Source organism: Crocuta crocuta, unplaced genomic scaffold, assembly GCF_008692635.1.
Source record: "Crocuta crocuta isolate KB4526 unplaced genomic scaffold, BGI_CrCroc_1.0 scaffold77, whole genome shotgun sequence".
NCBI classification, from domain to species: domain Eukaryota; kingdom Metazoa; phylum Chordata; class Mammalia; order Carnivora; family Hyaenidae; genus Crocuta; species Crocuta crocuta.
Window position 1 is genome coordinate 2,603,094 of NW_027532172.1, and position 18,946 is coordinate 2,622,039.

General features: G+C 44.2%; 1 protein-coding gene across 4 annotated transcripts in view; it reads left to right on the plus strand.

Moving 5' to 3' along the window:
* Positions 1 to 236: 236 nt before the first annotated feature.
* GATAD2A (GATA zinc finger domain containing 2A) overlaps positions 237 to 18,946 on the plus strand; it is a 60,199-nt gene continuing 41,489 nt past the window's right edge. The window contains exons 1-2 of one of the 4 annotated variants that reach the window (XM_077776963.1): positions 237 to 332; positions 915 to 1,003. In XM_077776963.1, the coding sequence (XP_077633089.1) occupies positions 330 to 332; positions 915 to 1,003 (92 nt within the window). In that variant the 5' untranslated portion in view covers positions 237 to 329. Of the gene's footprint in view, positions 333 to 914; positions 1,004 to 13,816; positions 13,908 to 18,946 lie in introns of those variants that run through there. The other 3 variants (XM_077776962.1, XM_077776964.1, XM_077776965.1) reach the window with 3 other exon arrangements.

The following is an 18,946-nucleotide window of genomic DNA, read 5'->3' on the forward strand; positions in this document are numbered from 1 at the left end:
CTGATAGGGACTGCCTAGGAGTCTGAGATTTGTCTGGTTCTCTAGGTTTAGCCTCTGCACCGGGAGCCCTGCATGTCTGATGTCATAAAGGAGGGGGAAGTCCTGGGGCCACACTGTCTCTGTGACCTTGGGGGAGTTCTGAACATTCTTGATCCTTAATTTTCCTGTCTGTAAAACAGGTACCTCCTTCCTCCCTGGGCAGTTTTGTAATCCCTGTGGAGATGATCCCTGGGGTAAAACTTCGAGTTGCCCTATGGAGATAAAGTCTGCCTGGGCCCCAGGCACATTGCACCCTCAGCTTCTTGAGGGCAAACCCTGCACTGTCTGGAATGGTGAGTGGTTTCCCTGGCGTGTGGACTGGGGAGCAAAGATGTCATGTCTGTAGAGAGAGACCTGGGTGACCCTGGGCAAATTCCTGAATAGTAGACCTGTTAGATCGCCTATCTAAAAATGGGGATGATTGTATAACCCCGGGGTTGTCTTGGGGATTCAAAGAGATGTAGAGTTTTAGCATAGTAACTAGAACTTACTACTAAGCAGCTATTAAATTCTAAGTATTACTGTTCCTGCTATTAATGTTGTTACTGTCATAACTGAAATGTTGAGCCATTTTCTGTGTGTTCAGAATGTTGATGTGTGGCTGCATGTTACCACCTCATATCTCTGTACATATTGCTGAAGTCAGTGTCTGTGATACTAGTGTTTATTGGTTAGCACTGTATCAGGTCATAGGTTAGAGAATGAAATTTATTTCCTCAGCCTGCCCTCCTGCAGAAGGTAGCAGAGGCAGAGCTCTGGTTGAAATCTAAGATTTTACTATGTGATACCAGGGGTCAGAGACATTGAAAATTGTCCATATTTTCCAGAAACTTTCCTTGGAAACTCAGTGTTTCTTTTTCTGTCCTTTATTTTAGGTTGGTCAGCACGTTGACACAAGTTGCCTTTTGACGTGGCTGCCACCATGGCCAGCTGGTAGGACCAGCATCCCCTGCCCAGAAGCCAGGTGAGTGCCTGAGGTCTGGTGTCTGTGGAATGAAGGCTCTGACCTGTCCAGCGTGCCTTATTCAGCTCCTTGGACATTTAAGACTGAGCACTGCTTCAGAAGCTTTACGGCTACCTCCTAGAGGAAATAGAGTCCAGTCCCTCCAGAATTGTGTACTGGGCTCTCACCACAGGATCACCCAGGCCCTGCCTGTTGCTTCCAGGGAGGCTGTTTGCTCACCCTTCCTATCTCAGGGTTCACTCAGTTGAAAAGCCCAGGCCTAAATGGGATAAGCCTTCCTGGGACCATCAGGAACAGAGGATAATCCTAGCCAGGTAGCCTTTGCCCTCTGGCCATTTTTGTGATTTCCCAACACTGACCAAAATGAGTAGAATTTATCCCTCACCAACTCTTGTTGGTGCAGGGCCCTGCATTGGTGTTTGGAACTGGTTGCCCTTACCCCAACTCATACCTGTGAGGAAAGTGAGTCATCCTTATCCCCTTCTTAGGACTGTATCTCAAGGGCTGTCAGGACCCAGTAGGACAGAGCCTGAGACCTGGATGGGATTTTTATCTTGTTACCATCAGTCTGGTCAGCCATGTTTTGGCTTAGAACTGCCTACCTAGAGAAGAAAGTAGAACTGAGAGTTGTCTTAGAGCTCTAAGGCAGCTTAGAGGACCTCCTGGATTGGTCAGCTGCTTCCTTTTACAGGCCAGCCAGCAGGTGACTTGCTGAGGGGTACATGTCCCTCTAACAGCACCATAGCTGCATGGGGTGAGAACCGGCTGCCTGGATTTGCCTGCTTCATTATAAGAGTGGGTTGGTTTTGTGAGGTTCAGCTCTTGTCTGCATATAACAAAAAAAAAATTGTGTGTGTGTGTGTGTGTGTGTGTGTGTATGTATATATATGAGCATGGCCAAGTATTTCTGTTAGCAGGAAAATATTTCCAGAATGTTCTAACAAAAGTTTTAGCATTGCTTTAATTTTTTTTTTTTTTTTTAAATCGGGATATAATTTGCTTGTCATACCATTCACCCATTTATAGTTTACAATTCAGTGTTAGTTGATCTGGTATATTCAAGAGTTGTGCAGCCATCATCTCTTCTAGTTCCAGAACATAATCACCCCCAAAAGCAGCTCAGTCCTCATTAGCTGTCATTACTCATCCTCCCTCTCCCACTAATCTGCTTTCTGTTTTTATGTATTTGCCCGTTCTGGACATTTCATATCAACAGAGTCATAGACTGGGGCGCCTGGGTGGCTCAGTTGGTTAAGTGTCTGACTTCGGTTCAGGTTATGATCTCATGGTTCATGGGTTCAAGCCCTGTGTCGGGCTCTGTGCTGGCAGCTAGCTCAGAGCCTGGAGGCTGTTTCAGATTCTGTATCTCCCCCCCTCTCTCTGACCCTCCCCTGCTCATGCTTTCTCTCTCTCTCATAAATAAATAAAACATTTTAAAAAATTCAAGAAAAGAGTCAGACTATATAACCTTGTGTACCTGGCTTCTCTCAGCGTAATGTTTTTGAGGTTCATCTACATTGTAGCATGATTCAGTGCTTCATATACTTTTATGGCTGAGTATTTTGCAATTTTCCATTGCATGGGTAGACCACTTATTCATCCGGGATAAATTGAGGTGGTTTCCACCTTTTGGCAATTGCGAATAGTGCTGCTTTGAACATTTGTGAACACAATTTATGTGTATATGTTTTTGGTTCCTTTGGGTATATACATAGGAGTGGAATTGCTGGGTCATGTGGTAACTGTTGAACATTTTGATTACCTGCCAGACTGTTTTCATGGCAGCTGTACCATTTTATGCCCCCCTGCACCACCCCTCCCCGCCCAGCTCTACCTGAGGCCCTCAGATCTTTAGAGACAAAAAGTGACCTAAAGTCTATGCTGGTTTCCTAGAGCTAGTTGAGGATCACCAGTGTTGATGATGCTTGATACCTGGTCCTAAGGGCTTCTTACCTGGTGTTGTTGGCATAGTGGGGCATGCATAGAGGGTGGGCCTGGCACTTGACTGTCATCAGGCTGTCTTTAGACATTAGCATTTAAAAATCTTGGAACTTTACATCTGAAAAAGGTCTCCCCTGAAGCCCAGCCCAGTGGGGTGAGTGATTGCCCTTGTCCTGCAGTCCCGGTGGTTGTCTGAAGGCAGTAGGTTGGCTTAGGGTTCTCTGAGCTAGGGTAGCTAGGGTAGGTGCCCTTGCCTCTGCTTAGTTCTTTGTTAACTCAAAAGTACATGGTCAGGGGTGCCTGAGTGGCTTAGTTGGTTGAGCATCCAACTTCAGCTTAGGTCATAGTCTTAGGGTTTGTGAGTTTGAGCCCCACATTGGGCTAGCTGCTGTCAGCTTGAAGCTTGCTTCTGATCTTCTGTCTCCCTCTCTCTCTGCCCCTTCCTTGCTCATATTCTCTCTCTCTCTTTCTCTCTCTCAAAAATGTAACATCTAAAAAATAGTTTAAAAAGTGCATGGTCAGAGCAGTAAGTACTTGCTGAATGAATGAATGATGAAAGAAAGAAAGGGAAAGAAAAGAGGTGGAGAGAGAGAGGAAAAAAGGAAAAAAAACAAACCTCCTCCTTCCCTGTCCAGGAAGGAAGATAGAGCCATAGCATGAAGGGGCTTTGATGGAAAAGAACAGTCTGAATAGTCATGGCATGTGATAGCTAATGTCAAATGGCGGGGAAAAAAAAACCTTGAGTAATTATTTTTTTAAGGATTTATAAATATATCAGCTTGTGTATTCTTTGTTGTAGGGTGTAAGTCACCTCAACAAAATTGATTTTGTGTTTTCTCTGGTTAACACCAGCCCAGCACCCACTTTCAGTTGAACCGTGGCCTGTGATCAGCTAGGGTCTCCCCATTCCTGCCACCCAGGACTCCGTGAGCATAGAAGAGGAGCAGGACGGGAGGAGGGCTGGCTCCTGGTTAGTCTGTGACATGTGCACAGTCCCTACACAGTGCCCCACCCTGTACACAGTTGTAGGTGTGCACACCTTGGGTCAGACTGTGCCTGCTTGGGCTAATGGATATGGCATCTGCCCCTCAAATTTTGCCTGTTAGGGGTCCTGTTTATTCAGCAGGTCCACACTGCTCATGTGCTGAATGACTTCGCCTTATGTTGGGTGTTAAGGATTAAAAATGGGTGTGACTTGGAGAAAAACAGTTCACAGGAAAAGTGAATGCAGATGGCCCTTGCCAAAGGTATAGAAGATGCTCAGGTCTTTCTGATACTAAGAATAATGCTCATTGGAGTTTCAAGACAACATTTCTGACCTTTTGTCCCCAGAGATGGATACCAGTCTATTGATGGGAATCAAGCACTGCCATATATTGCTTTTGGAGGTTCACAGCTCCTCAGAGAGAGATTTGCTTACCCTTTGCTTTAGAAATTCGACTTCTAGAAAAATATATCGCAAAGATACACTGTCAAACATAAGAATTGTGACAAGTATGTTCATTATAACATTCTGAAGTAACAAAGCTGGAAATGACTTAGATGTTTGTCATTATGGGAGTGGATCTCCTGGTGGGGGTGGCATCAAGCCCTTGAGCAAAGGAAGGAGGGATGTCCTTATGTTATGGTGACGTGATTTCTAGGATGAGCTGAGAAGTGGAAAAAGCAAGGTGGAGGATAAAGAGATGTATACAGTGTACTTACCTCTCCAAGGGAAGGTGGGGAGATGTGGATGTATGTGTATTTGCTTATATTTTTATTTATTTTTAAATATGGAAATATAAACCATAAATGAACAATATGGTTATTTCTAGGAGGAGGGATGAGAGAGGACAGGGTTACCAGGAGATGTCTCTGGTTTTCTTTTCTGTGTAGCACCAGATGGGTGTTTTACATAATTATGAAACAAAAGTATGGCAAGTTGTGAGGCGGGAGGAGAGACGCAAACCCTAAAAAGCAAAAGGAAATGAATATGAATCTAGGTGTATGTCAGTTGTGATTCAAATTGGTGACTTAACTAATGTCTCAGTTTTCTTCGCTCAACTTTTAAACATAGTAGTTAGACTATAAATGTTTTAGTGAGATATGCTGTAAGGGCAAAAACTTAAAAAAAAATTAACTGTCTTTAGGAATTATTTTTGGCTTTAGGTTAATACCAGTATTCATATTGTTTCATTCACTAGTGCCCCCTTACCCACCAGGACACTTTCCAAGACCACTGTGGGATTCCTGAAACTGCAGATAGTATCAAACTCTGTATACATTATGATTTTTCCTATACATGTAGACCTGTGATAAAGTTTAATTTATAAGTTAAGCACAGTAAAAGATTAACAACAATAACTCATAATAATAGGACAGTTATAGCTCTGCTGTTATAAAAGTTGTGTGAATTTGGTCTCTCTCTCAAAATATCTTAGTACTGTACTCACCCTTGTAATGATGTGAGATGATAAGATGCCTATGTGATGAGATGAAGTGAGGTGAATGACGTAGGCATTGTGACATAGCATTAGGCTACTATTAACCTTCTGATGATATGTCAGGGGATCATCTGCTTCCAGACTGTGATTGACCGCAGGTAACTGAAACTGTGGAAAGCAAACCCGTGGATAAGTGGAGAAAACTGTATTGTAGGAGAAAACAAAGAAGAAATAATTAATGTCTTTAAAAACCAGAATTTTCAGCACCAAAGAAAAATGCAAGGCACAAAGAAAAAATCAAGGCACTTAGGTTAAAATGTTTTAATTCTAATCTGCATTGGGAATGTCCTGAATGTGTAAGACTCCCAAGGGTGGGACAGGTGAGTATGAATAAGAACAGATTCCCAATTTGGAGTGTCATATGTGTTTAAAAAAAATCAACAGGTTCATTTATGTTGGTACTCAAAGGAAAGGAAGAATCTTGCTGATCTCCTTTGGAGGGTGCTAGGGAACCAATTCATTTTGGAAACTGATAAATAAAGGGAGAGAAGCAAGCATGTATCCTGTCTCTTTTCTATGAACTGAACTCTCGAGGAACAAAATAGTGGGTGAGAACAAGATCAGTGCTGCCCTACAGAACTTCCTAGAATTCTCTGTACCCTTACTGTCCAGTGCACCTGGAATAGTTTGAAGAAGTCAAATTTTAATTTTTTAAAATTTTAGTCTGTTTAAATAGCCACATGTGGTTAGTGGACAATGCAGCTATTGACATTTTCTAACTAATTAAAGTGAAATGATGGAATTAGAAGTTTATAAGTTTTCAGACACCTAATGAAATGGTGAGTCCAGACCGTGATCCTCAGTGGCCGCCTGCACCCAAGAAGGGTACATGTACTCCTGGAAGGATGTGTACTTGTTTTGGCCTCAAAATCTAGTTTACAGGGGCATGTTGCATTATATCACGGGCATGCCACCAGCAAACCTGACTGTGGGGAAACAAGATAAATAAATGGTTGAAAGGAACGGTTTCGGGAGGACCTGTAGATTTCAACCAAGTGTGACTCTGACAAAAATTAAGAAATGCTTGTTAAATTGTTAGAGGTCAGATCATGGAATTGTAGTAGTTTGTTTGTCCTGTAGAGATAAATTCTGACCAGTGCATTCATAAATGAATGTTGTAAGATTTGCTTCACAGGAGCTAGTAGGGTGTGGGGGAAAGGAGCAGTGTATGGAAGACCTGCAACCTGGGTGGTGCATGTGCCCTTTGAATCCTGTTGTTTGTGCTACTTCTGAGGGCATTGCTACTTTTGCAATTTTCCATAATCAAAAATTTGAAAAATGGGCTTGACCCAGGAATATTCCCTCAGGGAGCTTTATGACGGACATCACCCAGGGCAGGGAGTCCCTCTGTTTACAAAAGTGAGAGTGGTAGCCACTGTGGTTAGTTTAAATTTAAGCATAATACTTTCAGCAGAGATTCTGGAATTACTATAAGAGGCTGTGGCTGGTGGCCTGTCAGGTGGAACAACCTCCAATTACAACAGTCTTATTTTCAGTAATAATAATACAGCTACCCTTCATGGAGCTGTCAGAGCATTAGTGATAAAGTGAGAGCTATTCACATTTCACAGGTGAGGAAACTGAGGTGAACCAGGCATTCTGGTTTCCACCTGATGCACTGTGATGCTGAGGGCACCCTCCTATCTCTGAGTCCCTGGCTTCCCTGCCCACTGTTTGGAGCTCACCTTACCACTGCATGTGCTTCTTCACTTTAGTATTCTGACTCTGTGATACCCTGTACTTTGTTTTCTGACCCAATATATTCTTGATTAAAGACTAGTCTTACCTCCTCCTTGGTGTTATCTGTTGATAGCAGCTATAGCCAGTGGATAAAGTAGATGGTTTGATCCTGTGTGTAATTTAGGGATCACTGCAACTCTCTGAGGGATGGGAACTCACTGTGTGTCTCTCCTCTCATGTCCTTGCACCTGGCTCCTTGCATATCTTCCCAGGGTTTCCAGGGAGGAGGCCTGTCATTGGAACCCTCCCCCGCTCCAGGGGTGTCCCGGGGGCTCAGTCAGCCCCTTGTTCTTTTTTTTAAAATATTTTCAATGTTTATTTATTAATTTTTATTTTATTTTATTAATGTTTATTTTCTTTAATTTTATTAATAATATTTTATTAATAAAACAATAATGTTTTATTAAATAAAAATTAATTTTATTTAATTTTATTAATAATGTTTGTTTATTTATTGAGAGACAGAGAGCATGAGCATGGCAGAGAGAAGGGAGACCCAGGATCCGAAGCAGGCTCCAGGCTTTGAGCTGTCAGCACAGAGCCTGACGCAGGGCTTGAACCCACAAACCGCAAGATCATGACCTGAGCTGAAGTCGGATGCTTAACTGACTGAGCCACCCAGGCACCCCAGCCCCTTGTCCTTGGTAGAAACTAAGCTGGTATTTGGATAGATGAGTGAGCAAAACACCTGTGAGACTGAGGTGGGTGGCACATTCCCAGTAGTGTGTTAATGTAAAATCGTAGAGTGTGTTGTTTTGATTTTGGGCAGTATGGAGCCTATAATGAGCCTGACTTAACTTGTATTCTGTAGTGGTGGTTTGTGTGACCCCAGTTGCCTGAGGCCTTGCCCTCTTCTGCCTTGGCTCCCCATTACTAAATTGGTACTTGTGTGTGTACCTTGTGGCCACACTTCCAGACATCAGCTCTCCTTTGCTTGGAGGTAGTTCTTAGTTCCCACCTGTGTGGTGGGCTTTTTGTGGCCTCAGTCTCTGTGAGAACTGGATGGTTGATTCACAGAACCTAAAACTCTACCAGTTTAACCATTTTAAAGTATGTAGTTCTTTGGCATATTGAATATACCCACAATATTGTACAAACATCATCTCTGTCAAATACCAGAACGTTTTTATCCTCCAAAGAAGCCTGTACACATTAGCAGTCACTACCCACACTCTCATCTCTGTGTCCTTCAGGGCCCTAGCAACCACTAGTCTACTTTCTGTCTCCATGGATTTGTCTGTTCTGGGTATTTCATATAAATGGAATCGTATACTATATGGCCTTCTTTAACCTGACTTCTGTCACTCAACATAGTATTTTTACCGTTCGTCCACATTGTGACATGAATCAGAGAACTTCATTCCTTTTTATGAGTGAATAATACTTCATTGTATGGATATATCACATTTTGTTCATTTGTTCATCTGTTGATGGACATTTGGCATTTGGGTTGTTTCTACTTGTTGGCTATTGTAAACAGTGCTGCTTTTAACATTTGTGTATAAGTTTTTGTGTGTATATGTTTTCACATCTCTTAGCTTGTGTACATAGCAGTAGAATTGCTGGGTCCTATGGTAATGCTGTGTTTAGTTTAAATTTTTGAGAGACTGCAAGACTGTTAACTATGTCACTGCGCCATTTTATATTCCTGTCAGCAGTGTATGAGGGTTCTAGTTTCTCCACATCCTTGACAACACTTGTTTTGTTTTTTCTTTTCTTCTTCTTCTTCTTTTTTTTTTTTTTGTTATAGTCATTCTAGTGGGTTTGAGATAGTATCTCATTGTGATTTTGATTTGCATTTACCTAATGCCAAATGATGTTGAACATCTTTTCATGTGTTTATTGGTCATTTATATATCTTTGGAGAAATGTCTAAGTCCTTTGCCTGTTTTTAAATTGGATTTGTTTAATTATAAGAGTTCTTCATGTATTCTGGACACTACACCCTTATTAGATAAATAATTTGCAAATATTTTCTCCTATATCATGGGTGGGGTTTTTTTCACTTTTTTTAAGATTTTATTTTTTTATTAAAAATTTTTTAATATTTATTTTTGAGAGAGACAGCATGCAAGTGGGAGAGAGGCAGAGAAGGAGACACAGAATCTGAAGCAGACTCCAGACTCTCAACTCTTAGCTTAGACCGCAATGTAGGGCTCGAACTTGCAAACTGAGAGATCATGACCCAGGCTGAAGTCAGACTCTTAACCTACTGAGCCATCCAGGGGCCACTTTAAGATTTTAAGTAATTTCTACACTGAATGTGGATCTTGAGCTTATAGCCCTAATATCAAGAGTCACCTGCTCTACTGACTGAGCCATCCAGGCACCCCTCACTTTCTTGGTAGTGTCCTTTGCACATTAGATTTTAATTTTGATGAAGTTGTTTCTTTTTTTTTTTCTTTCATTGTGCTTTTGGTATCACATTTAATAATCTGTTGCCGAATCCAAGGTCATAATTTGCCCTTCAGCTTTTTCCTAAGAGTTTTATAGGTTTGGTTTTTAATAGGTCTTTGACCTATTTTGAGTTAATTTTTGTTAAAAGGTAAGGGTTTTGCTTTTGATCCTTATCTTTTTTATTGGCATGAAGACATTTTGGTTTCTTTAGGAAGGGAGAGTGATAGCTGGGAATTCTGAAAATCCTTTTTCTCGTGTGTTAAACACCTATGTATTGAGCCCTTATTCTGTCCTGGGCCCTAGGATGGTAGCAGTGAACAAAGAGGTGTTCCTTGTTCCTGTGGGCGATGGGGTTAGGAGGGCACATAGACAAATAGGATGTTAAGTGGTGATGAAGTAGGAAAGAGGTTAGAGATCCACAGAGGATGTGTGAAAGGGAGATACATGGCATTTTGGTTTCTCAGCTGAGACCTAAAAAAAGAGGGTAGTTCAGAGCCCTGGAGGGAGGAGACTTCTAGGCAGAGAAAGCAGGAAGTATAAAGGCCTTGGGGTGGGAGTAAGCTAACTGTCAGAGGAGCAGCCAAAACATCATTATGATCTAAGAGAATGGGATCCAGGGTCGGTGGGGCACAGATGGCAGATGAGGTCAGAGAGGCTGACCGGACCTCAAGAATGTGGTGAGGGTCTTGCTTTTACCTTGAATAGTATCTTTCACAAAAGGGCCACTAATATCATATGTTCAAGTCCAGCTCTGCTGTTTCCCAGAGATTGTTGTAGGTATCTGAACAGCTCCCTGCCCAAGGGGAAGATTTCCACTTACAGGGTAGAAGCTAGATGTAGGATTTCTGGTTCAGCTCTTACAGCTGTGCAGAAAGTGCCAAGAGAACTTTTCGGTAGTAGGAACTGTTTCTTAGGCCCGTGGGCTTTATTGATACTGAAAACTTACAGTAGTCTTAGAAGTAAGTTTCCCTGCTGGCTCTGATCCTCCTGGGGCAGCTGCCAGTGTGCTCTGACACTGCAGAATATGTGCAGGGAGGAGCTTGACAAAGGAGGCCTAGGAAGAGCCTCTAGGCTTTACCACATTGCTGGGCACCCTGATGAAAATGACAAAAGAAGCACCCTTGGCTCCCCTACTTTCTACTCCTGTCACCTCCTAGGAATGGAGGTGGCTTTTCTGGCCCTTCCTGCAATTGTCTGTGCAAAACCTCCCTGCCATTTCCAGCCATGGGCCTCAGTGGAGCTGGTGGTTAGAGCTGTGTTTTGGCCAGGCTCTGAGGGAGTTGGCACTGGAAGGGTTAAGACTTCCCATTTTGTGATATGACACCCGATGGGCACATTGCAGATGGCATGGAAATGGCAGGTGTAACCCTTTGTAGGCCATGGAGCACATGGCCTAGGAGGCAGCTGGGAAGGAACAGAGGGCTGTTCCTTTCCCGTGGGAGGCAAATGTAGCCAGTTCGCCCTCACAGTGACATCCCACACCAGGGGACTCCTGGTTGCTGTTTCCCTATGGACATTTAATATTGTTCAGATTCCCCTTCACAGGCAGTACCTTTGTTGCTGTGTTATATGCTTCTCCAACAGCATCTGTTTCTCTCTGGCTGCAGGGTTGGGCTTTGGCCCAGTGGCCCTGGCTGCTGGCACTTCAGATGCTCATGTCGGGCCACTTCCAGGTGGGTGGTGTTGGGTGCTCACTTTTGAGAGAGCAGACACAAAAGCCATGTCCTTATCTCCAGTGTGAGCTGGGGGGAGCTACTGATGGTTTTAAAGATACTTGTTACCAGTCTTTCCCCACTCTTGTGATCAATATAGGTGCATTTTCTCCTACTGTGTGCTATGACTTGGAGCTGAAGATGGACTTTCATCTGATGTTTTTGGGAGAGGGTACTCAGAAGCCAAGGCATGGGGCCGGAGTGCAGACAGAGTTGAGTGGAATCAGTGTGGTCCATGTTGTTCCCTATTTTCAGAAGTTTGCAGGAGATCAGCTGTGTCTGAGAGAAGATAAAAATATATTCCCTACATTATCTTCCCAGGATAGGATCTGTGCTTTCTCCGGTACCCGTCTCCCCCTCCCCACCCCCATTCTCCCATGACTCCAGGGAGGGAGGTTGAGGTCTGGGGACCTGATGTCCCAGGCCTGGCCCTGTATATCCGGGGTGAGTTTGAACAGCCCAGTGAACTGTCAGCCGGCCGGCCTCGTGACTGTCTCTTTTCTGGAGATGACTTGTCCCCAAACCTGCTTTGTTCCCACACACAATGCTGGAGTTAGATACTACTGGTGGTATTTTTTACTGTGCTGTCTGTGATTTGTGTTTCAGAATCTGAAGACCATTAAGGTTTTGTCTTTAAAATGTTGATGGTCACCACATAAGTATGTTAGTTTCTACTTTCCAGGTTAACTTTGTTAAATATATCCCAAAAAAGCATTAATTCTGAGACCTCATTTACAAATCCTCCACTTAAAAACAAAAAATCATATTGTAGGGGGTGCTTGGCTGGCTCAGTCAGTGAGCATGCAACTCTTGATCTCAGGGTTGTGAGTTTGAGCTCCATATTGGATGTAGAGATTACTTAAAGATGAAATCTTTAAAAACAAACATTCAAGATTATAAATACGTGTTTATTTGTAAATGTGGTGCTGATTCTTTCTATTCTTTATGACTTTAACAACCTGTTTCTCTTGGTGGTTCTTGAACCAAGGACTGAAAGTGACCAGATAGTATGGACTTCATGGTCTGACTTTACAACTTGGATGGCTCGCTCCACCCTGTTGGTGGTAACAGGCTTATATTTGATGGGTCATTAGTCCATTTCAGATGGAGTGTGGTGTGTGGGCATGCCTGAGAGTTTGAAGTGCCCTAGGAGGCTGAGATGCTCCTGAACTTAATCCTCCTTTTGGCTCCTAGTCCATGCTGAGCGCTGCATTTACAAATGGCGTCTTTTCATGGAAGGGTTAGGTGGGGAGCTCTTGTAGGGCCTGGGAACAGAGCAGTTCTCCCAAGAGAGTGCTGGTGCTCAGATTGATTTGTTTGATGGCGTGACTGGAGGCAATTTATCTAAGTTGTGTGTATCTTTGGAGTGTACTCTGTGCCGTTTCACAGCTCTCACTGCATCCCTACTCCCCGCCAACTCCCATCCTTTAGGACCCAATTACAGGTTCCAGCCCTTCTCACGCTCACAGGCTGATGGCTGGTCCTGACCTTCACCGCACCCCCAGTCCCTGGAGTCCTGGAGGACACCTGGTGCCCAGGGAAGTCCATGGGAGGCCCTGTCATCACTATGAGCCTTTCACACTGAGTATAAGTGGTCTCTCCAACAGTGATGCTTTTTTCTTCTATACGATCTCATCTCCTTTAAAGAATGGTTGTTTGAAGTTTGGGTCTCCTTTTATTTGGTTTCATTTACTTTTCTTGAAGATGGATTTTCAGGTGTTTATGTATTTGTCACTTCATCTTTTCTAGCATTTGTTCCTCCCTCCTCTATCTCTACAAATCCAGATTATGCCCTTGGGGCCCAGCTCAAATGAAGCATTTCTGTATTCTTCCCCCTCCTCTTTTGGACCAGCAGAGTAAACTCCTTTTCTGGTGTAGACTTGTAATAAAATGGTGATGAGCGCATGCATCTCATAGCCCTTACTGGGCTTATGCTCCCATTAATGTGGGGACCTTGAGCTACTCTTCTCCTTTCTTCCACAGAGGAGGCACCCCCTGGGTCACTGGTCCCTTGGAGAGGTCGCTGCCTGGTGCAGTAGCAGTATTTGTTAGGAGCCTGACAGCATTCACATCCTGCTAGGCCACACAGGCTCCGTACTAGTAGATGGGGTGTCCTATATGGTTAGTAACTGACCAGGCCCCTTGTGCTGCAGAAATTCCCTTCTGGGTGTGGGCATTATTCAGATAAACAACCGTTAAGCAGCAGTTGGTTCTTTGCCTTCTCTGCAAGCTTAAATTACTGTATGCACAAAGTAGTAGAAATGAGCATGGTTTCAGTGCTAGTGATTTGAAAACTCTGCTGCTTCAGCCAGGTGTAAAATCGTTCATCTTGGACAGGTCTTGGGAAAGTGTGGGCTGAAGTGCTTGGGAATCCACCTGAGGTCCTGCAGGGCTCTGGGTTTCTTCGTGTGTTTTAGAAGTTGATGATTCTGGCCCCTGTGTCTAATCTCATTTTCATACTTTAGGGTTTTTCTTTTCAGGACAGGTGAATCAGGAGTTGAATGAATACTGATCACACATAAGAACTGCTGATCTTTTGCTCAGAATTCAACAGAGAAAGAAAGACCTTTTCTGAGACAATTGGGGAAGATTTGGAAGTGGAAGGAGGGGAGGAAAACTCTGTGCACATGTGTGAGTACATGTGTATGTGGGCACGTGTGTCTGAGTATGCATGAGTGTGGTTGCACATATATGTATATTTGTGGTACAAGGTTGCTTGGTGTGCAACTAACTTGGTGCACTGCAGCCTTGGGATGTGGGGAGCTATCTTGTCAATGCCCCAGTTTCCCATGTCCTTCTTCTACCAATAGGGTTTGCATTGAGTGGGGTCAAATGATCCCAAGTCTGGGGTGCTATATGTTCCTTGTCCCTTTTCCTCTCTTCTCACTGTCTCAGCTTCCCCAGCAACCAGAGCCCAGGTGCCATAGCCCTTGGAGGCTGACAGTGAGATTGTCTACCTTGTGAGAAGCCTTTGAAAGAGTGAGTGAGCCCCTTCAATACGATAGAAGAATTTGTTGGTAACATGTCTCATTTTACTCACTCTTGGTAGCCATCTTGCTACTGAGCCACACGGGCATCCCAAACGATCCTATTTCAAGAAGGACTCACCCCACCTCCTCTCAGCCCTGTGCCCATCAAGGTCCTTCACATACCTCTGTGCTCTTCCTTAGAGCTGTGGTCTGATGCTCAGGCACGAGTGCTGAGGAACTGCTTGTTTCTGTAACTGGGGTAAAGTTTTATCCACTGCAGTTATCGAGTTTATAGCACATAATTTCCTTATACGAGGGACCTATTTATCTTGAGAGTGTATAGGGCATTTAGGATGGAATAAAATTGACCCGTGTAGTGAGACAGACTGACCCTTTGGTGAGCGCTCTGCACTCAGCACTTTTCGAAACTGAATTTCTTCTGACTTGTCAAGGGTTAACCTTGAGCCCTATGCTCAGATTGAATTTACATGTTCAAGTCCTTTTCTGAAACCTGTTTTTCTCTGCAGTCAGTTCTGTGGATAATGCTTGTTTTGGAAAAGTATACTTGTTTCAATGCTGTTGATATATTAGGACACAGTTGGAGCATGATACATACATTGTAGGTAGTTATGTGCCATTTTGTCCAGGAAAGTGCTAGGTTAGGTGTTGGGAAGCTATGGCCCACAGGCTGGTGGTCTGTTTTGGTAAATAAAGTTTGAATGAGACAGAACTATACCCATTTGAGGACGTATACTGTTAAAACCGCAGAGCTGAGTAATCAGGACAGAGACAGAAAAAGACCTGCAGAACTGAAAATATGTACTGTGTCCCTTTAAGAAAAAGTTTGCCAATTCCTTCACTAGATAAATTGAGACAATTGCTCCCAGCTAAAAGAGCACCTGACTGGGGCACGTGGGTGGCTCAGTCATTAAGCATCTGGCTTCGGCTCAGGTCATGATCTCGCAGTTCATGGGTTCGAGGCCCGCATCAGGCTCTGTGCTGGCAGATCAGAGCCTGGAGCCTGTTTCAGATTCTGTGGCTCCCTTTTTTTTTTTTCTTTTTTTAAAAATATTTTATTTATTTTCTGAGAGAGAGAGAGAGAGACAGTGTGAGCAGGGGAGGGTCAGAGAGAGAGGGAGACACAGAATCTGAAGCAGGCTCCAGGCTCCGAGCCAGCTGTCAGCACAGAGCCCGATGTGGGGCTCGAACCCACGAGCCGTGAGATCATGACCTGAGCCAAAGTCGGATGCTTAACCGACTGAGCCACTCAGGCTCCCCTCTGTGGCTCCCTTTCTTTCTATGCCCTTCCCCCACTTGCTCTCACTCTCTCTCTCAAAAATAAAAAATAAATAAACATTAAAAAATTTAAAAAAATCAGGTTCCTGTCATTTTTTATGTCACAATTAAGTTTTGGGGTATTGTGTACTACCTTGGTTGCTGGACTGCCGCAGGGAGGGTCTCCCTAGCATCTTTTTAGTCCAGATCTTTGAGGGCCCATAGAGCTCCTGGCCAAGCAGGTAAACCTAGTGCCTTTTTAATGGTGTATGAGAGAGGAAGTGCCTATATTTTTGACGTATCTTAGGTTTTCAGACCACTAAGGGTTAAGAACCCAGCTTCAGTCAGTGAGTAGTAAGACTTAGTTCTCCTTTTGAACAAACTTGTAGCACAAGACTTAGTATGGCTCCCTTCTTCTGCCTGAGACCTTCCCTGCTCAGTGGCTTGGCCCTTGATGTCTATACCCATGACTGGACCATCGCCCCAGATTCCTGTCCCTGTCTCAGCCTCAATCTGTGAGACTCTATCTCTATATATTTGCCTTTCAGAAAGTCCAAATGCAGAGTTTGTTTTTTTGTTTTTTTTAAAATGTTTTTATTTATTTCTAGGAGAGAGAGAGAGACAGCGTGAGCAGGGAGGGTCAGAGAGAGAGGGAGTCACAGACTCTGAAACAGGCTCCAGGCTCTGAGCTGGCAGTCAGCACAGAGCCCGATGCGGGGCTCGAACCCACAAACCGCGAGATCATGACCTAAGCGAAAGTCGGACGCCTAACTGACTAAGCCACCCAGGCGCCCCCCAGATGCAGAGTTTTTAATGAAAGTACTTGTTTGCTTCATTTTGACCTATAGGGCAAACTGCGGGAATTGTACATTTCATGAGGGTAATGTGCAGAAATGTAGGTTTAACTCAATAGCAGGTACTTAACCCATATTGTTTTGCTCCACACTGAAGATGAAGGTGAATGGAAAAACAAAGAAGTTTTCTGCCATGGAGGAGTCTAGCAACAGGCTGGGAGGAGAGATGAAGCAGCTGAATAGTATGGGATTATTGCTTTGGCAATCCTCATGAGGAACTGTGTGAGACATGGGCTCCCTCAGAGTGAGCTCACACTGAAGCTGTGGCCTGGCAGCCATTCAGCACAACTGATGGCCCAGGTAGACGGTGAGTTGTAGGGATGAGCTGAGGGGTTTGAGTTCACTGTGTAGAGCTTGAGATTCACTTTAGTAAGTAACATGGTGGATGGACTTTTAAGCTGCTTAGACACTTGCCAGTAACAAATGGGAAAGTCACAGCAGTGGCCCCTCTGAGTCCACTGAAGGTTGCATATTTGTCTTATGTTCTTGGTCCTGCCTGGTGGAGGAGCCAGCCTCCTGATTTTCCTGCATTACAAAGTACTCTCCCTCTGGCCTGGGAGCACTTACCTCCAAAGAGCCCTCTCCCCTTGTCTCATCCCTACACACTTGTCCTTTTAGTTTTTAACATCTGCATGTGGGAGTGTTATTTTATCTAGCTCTCCTTTTTATCTTTGTGTTCTTTGAATACAAGACTGATAGACAGTCACTGTTAGGAGAAATAATTTAATACAGAAAGTGAAAGTGTGTTAATTTATTCTTCAGAAATGAGTACTGTGGCTTTTAGCCCAATTTCTTTCACTTTTGATTTTAGTAAGCTTTTTCAGTATTTTTTTTCCTGAAGATTATAAGCATTTTTAAACTATGTGAATGGTATTATACTGTTCTACAAATTTATTTTCTCATTCAAGTCATCTTTTTAAAGTTTTTAAATTTATAATTTCACAAAGCACGTGAGTGGGGGAGAGGGGCAGAGAGAGAGAGAGAGAGAGCCAGAGCCTCTCAAGTAGGCTCCATGCTCTGCATGGAGGCTTGATCCCACAACCCTGGAACCATGACCTGAGCTGAAACCAAGAGTTGGATGTTCAGACAACTGAGCCACCCAGGCAGCCCTCAATTTGAGTTATTTCTAATATCACTCTCTCTCTCTTCACACAGCATGTCTATGAGGTATGGGTAGGGAAACTGAGGCTCAAAGAGTAACAGGTACCCTCAGCCCACTGTTGCCTAAGATTTGGCCTCTGTTCTCTGCTGTGTCTGGTAGTAGAGGCTGGCTATTGGGGTCATCCTTCTTTTTAAAAAAAATTTTTTTTAATGTTTTATTTCTGAGAGAGAGAGAGAGACAGCATGAGCAGGGGAGGGTCAGAGAGAGAGGGAGATACAGAATCTGAAACAGGCTCTGGGCTCTGAGCTAGCTGTCAGCACAGAGCTTGATGTGGGGCTCAAACCCACGAACCCTGAGATCATGACCTGAGCTGAAGTCAGACGCTTAACCAGCTGAGCCATCCAGGTGCCTTCCATTCCCCAGGTTAAGTTGCATCCTTAGTACTCAGCCTTAACAGGATTTGATGTTTAAAACTTGAGAGCTGGCACTTTCATCACGAGTTCCTTCCAGAACACAGCCTCTGCATCCCTGCTACTGTCACTCAGAGAGAGGCATCAGGAAGTGACTCAGGACTTGAGCAGAGTGAGGTCTCTGTTCTAGAAGGGAAGATATGTGCCTGTCAGCCAGAGGCTGCTGACACCAAAGTACAACTTAGTTGTTCTCTCCCTGTCCCTTCCTCAGGTACCTGGCTTTGACTCTCAAGAACATAGGGAGCCTCCAGAGGGTGAGCAGAAGGGTATACAGGTCTGGGACCCCTCTTCTGGAGTTTTTGCAGGCTGTTGTGTCTGGGAGGGTGGATGCGATTCCTGGGTCCAGGCAGGCGACAAGAGGGAGGCCATGCAGAGGGGAATCGTAGATAGCTCCAGCCTCAGGACCACCAGGACACAAATATCCACCTGCATTGTGCATCTGCTGAGGGGCACTCTGGTGGTGGGCCCCTGGCTGCAGGCCTGCTGGAGCTGCACACCCAGTAGGGCCTGTGTGTCACAGTGTGGAGGTTGGCCAGTGCCAAGTGAAACTAGTGTCTGGACCTCATCATCCCCCAACTTGGCATTGGATGCTTCACTGGCCCTTCTTTTCTGACAGGAAGGAGTGCTCTGTGCTGCCAAAAACAGTGGCTGCCCCATGTGCAGGCCTCCACCTGTCAGCAGACACTCCTCAGCCTCTCTCTGTGTGTCTGGTAGACTCCTACTCAGCATGTCCAAACTTCCCTGCTTCTACCCTTCTTCTACCAGATCTGCTCTTTCCTCATCTCAGAAAGTCAATTCCATCTTTCCAGTTGTTCACGCAAAAATTAACAAAACAAAGCAATCATTTCTCACCTCCTGTCCAGCTCTTGGTATGTTATGTTGTCTAAGGTATACTCAGGGTTTGGTCATGTCTGCAAACTGCTCTCCCTACCAGCTCCTGCTCCAGTCTATCCCCAGATCAATGAGATGATCCTTTAGAACAAATTAAATCTCCCCCCCC